The sequence below is a fragment of the Vollenhovia emeryi genome, unplaced genomic scaffold (genome assembly GCF_000949405.1).
Source record: "Vollenhovia emeryi isolate VEMERY1.0 unplaced genomic scaffold, V.emery_V1.0 DF941621.1, whole genome shotgun sequence".
Lineage (NCBI taxonomy): Eukaryota > Metazoa > Arthropoda > Insecta > Hymenoptera > Formicidae > Vollenhovia > Vollenhovia emeryi.
Window position 1 is genome coordinate 1 of NW_011964745.1, and position 3,118 is coordinate 3,118.

General features: G+C 52.3%; 1 protein-coding gene across 1 annotated transcript in view; it reads left to right on the plus strand.

Annotated features, from left to right (window-relative positions):
* Positions 1–324: 324 nt before the first annotated feature.
* The window catches only part of LOC105570893, a gene marked incomplete at its 3' end in the record, with an annotated part of 4,569 nt that continues 1,775 nt past the window's right edge, over positions 325–3,118 (plus strand). The window contains exons 1-2 of the mRNA XM_012028346.1: positions 325–1,584; positions 1,711–3,097. Of these exons, the coding sequence (XP_011883736.1) occupies positions 325–1,584; positions 1,711–3,097 (2,647 nt within the window). The remainder of the gene's footprint in view (positions 1,585–1,710; positions 3,098–3,118) is intronic.

Below are 3,118 nucleotides of genomic sequence, written 5' to 3' on the forward strand. Positions count from 1 at the left end.
GGTCCTTCGAGCCGGATCGTGTGTGCGGGGGAGAGCGGCTCGCAACTTCTCGTGCTCAGCGCGTGATCGCGCCGTTCACAGTGCGCGTGCTCAGTGCGTGTTCTTCACAATCGGTGCGCGATCAGCGTGTGGATTATCTCGTGCACTTGTGTGCTCTGGTCCGGCTCAACGCGGAGCGGCGTGCGCTTCGCATGGTCTGCTCATGCTCGGCGCGTAGTTCTGCACGTCGTGCTATCTCTCTTGCTCGGCGCATATTGTCGCGCGTCGCGTGCTCTGCTCGGGCTCAGTGCGTAGCTTTCCGTGTGCGCGCGGGAAACTCGTAAGATGGACGGCGAGAAGCAAGAAGGGGCTTTACTCGGGGTGCCACCCCTGCAGCCGACTCGCGCAACTTCAAGGTCGCCCTCTCCGACAGACTCGCTGGTGACCGTGCGGGGTGTCTCACCGGCAGGCACCACGCGGTCTCACGCTACTGTAGGACAGCTGTCCACGGAACTGGCGCTCAAAGTTAGGGCGCAGATGAATCGGTTGACATTACTCCAGGAGAGGCAAGCACGTCTGCCAACGATGACATCACTCGAGCAGGTACTGGAGCTTAAGAGCAACGTGGATGACACCCTTAAGGTGTTTCTCAAGGAGCATGCATACTTTGAAGCAGGATGGCCTGCCTCGTGTCTGGATCACGCATATTTTGCTGACAATATCTTCCTGGAGGCTCAGCGAGTGGCCTCATTTCTCAAAGAAGAAATAGCCAAGGCTAAAGGCTCACTGCTGGCTCAGCCGTCCTGCTCGTCGACCGGCTCAACACCTGTCACCCATACAAAGCTACCTGACATAACATTGCCAGAATTTAGTGGCAACTATCCAGAATGGCCCACGTTCAGGGACCTGTTCAAGAGTCTCATCTTGGAAAACGCTCGACTATCCGACGTAGAGAGACTTCACTATTTGAGAGGCTGTCTCAAGGGAGCACCGGAGCGGCTCGTCATCGGATTCCCGCTCACGGCACAATCATTGAGTTTGGCGTGGGACTTGTTATCATCGCGATATGATAATAAGCGATTGATAATTCAAGCGCACTTGGATCAGATTTCCTCCGTCACCGCTGCGCACAAAACTGCGGCGTCGCTCAGCAAGCTCATCAGTACGGTGTCGGATGCGAAAAAGGCGCTGCTCAATATGAATGTGGAGGCGACGCTCGGAGACCATCTATTAGTATACCATGTTTCCAAGCGGCTTGATCCAGATACTCGAGAGGCGTGGGAGATCTCGTTGGGTGCATCGCAAGAGTATCCATCGTTTCAAAAGCTCCACACATTCCTAACGGCTCGAATACGGGCGCTCGAGAGACTTGAGCCCGCTCAAAAACGGACTGCTCACCAGGCAACAAAGGAATCAAAGACTCCCGCAACGTCGAAAACCACGGCCTTCGCTCAGAGTTCCACAGCTCATCCATGCGACCAGTGTCAGGGTGAGCATTACATCATTGGGTGCGAACAGTTTAGGAAATTGACGCCCACAGCGAGAAAGGCAGTAGCTGAGAAGAAGCGTTTGTGCTTCAATTGCTTGGGTCGGCATAACGCGAAAGCGTGTCGGTCGGCTCAAAGATGTAAAACCTGTACCGGTTTACATCACACGATGCTGCACGATCTCGCTGGAAGCAGTTCATCGTCCGGAAATGCTCAACCTTCAACCTCATCGGCGGCTCACTAGGAAGGTGGTGCAGTTGTCAACATCGGCGCAACTCACACTCACGTCAAGGCATCCCTTCTGGGAACTGCCATTGCACAGGCGGTAACATCGGTGACAGCACATTCAGTCAGATTACTCGTGGATTCAGGCTCAGAATTAACATTTGTATCGGAACAGCTCACACGTCAGCTCAACATTCCTCGGCAGTCCTCATCAGTCACCATCAATGGCATTGGAGGAGCAAAAGCAACGCAGACTCTCGGTCTTGTCCAGCTTCGACTGAAGTCCCTCCACTCTAAGGACATCGTGACCATTGATGCTCATATTCTCAAGAAACTCACGACATTGATTCCATCTGTCAAGGTCAAGCATGGTCATTGGAAACATGTTAATGAGCTGTGCCTAGCAGATCCGGAATACTACCGTCCTCGAACAATCGACATCATTGTCGGAGCCGATCATTACGGCTCTATCATAAGGCCAAAAATGATAAAACGAGATCCAAATTCACCAGTAGCTCAACTATCGATCTTCGGGTGGATTATTCTAGGACCAATCAATGCAACCGACTCGTCATCTGTGTGTGCGCATCAAGTTGCGGCTCATAAGGAAGACGCTCTTCAGGAACTTCTGGCGAAATTTTGGATTCAAGAGGAGGCGCCTGAAGATGTTCAACCAACGCTCACATCAGAGGAAGAGGAATGTGAAACTTATTTTCGGACTACTCACACAAGAGACCCATCAGGAAGATACGTGGTGCGGATCCCGCTCAAATGTTCACCATCAGTGCTGGGGCGTTCACAACTGACTGCCTCAAGATGTCTGCGGAGAATCATTCGTCGGTTGGGCAAGGATGCTCATTACAATCAACTGTACACCAACTTCATGAGGGAGTACGAGGAACTCGGGCATATGCGGAGAGTAAGTGGCAACGATTCTGATCTCGTGGAAAACCTGGCACATGATGCCTCGGCGTCAGGAGGGTTAAGGGACACGGGTGACGTTTCAGCCAGCTTCTCTTCCGCCCATCCTCCGTACTATTTGCCTCATCATGGAGTGTTCAAACCAGATAGCTCAACGACGAAGCTCAGAGTCGTATTCAATGGCTCAAGTCCAACCTCATCGGGAAGATCAATCAATGACATCATGCACACAGGGGCAAATCTATTGCTAAATGTAATGGACGTGCTCACCTGGATTCGACACCACCGCCATATCTTCGCCACGGACATCACAAAAATGTATCGACAAATACAAGTACACAGAGGTGACTGGAATTTACAACGAGTGCTATGGATTGACGACCAGCTCAACGAGGTTCCCTTCCATCTCACCACAGTCACCTATGGCACGAAGGCAGCTCCGTTTCTCGCCACTAGAGTCTTGCTCCAGTTGGTCGAGGATGAAGGCGGGTCATTCCCGCTTGCAG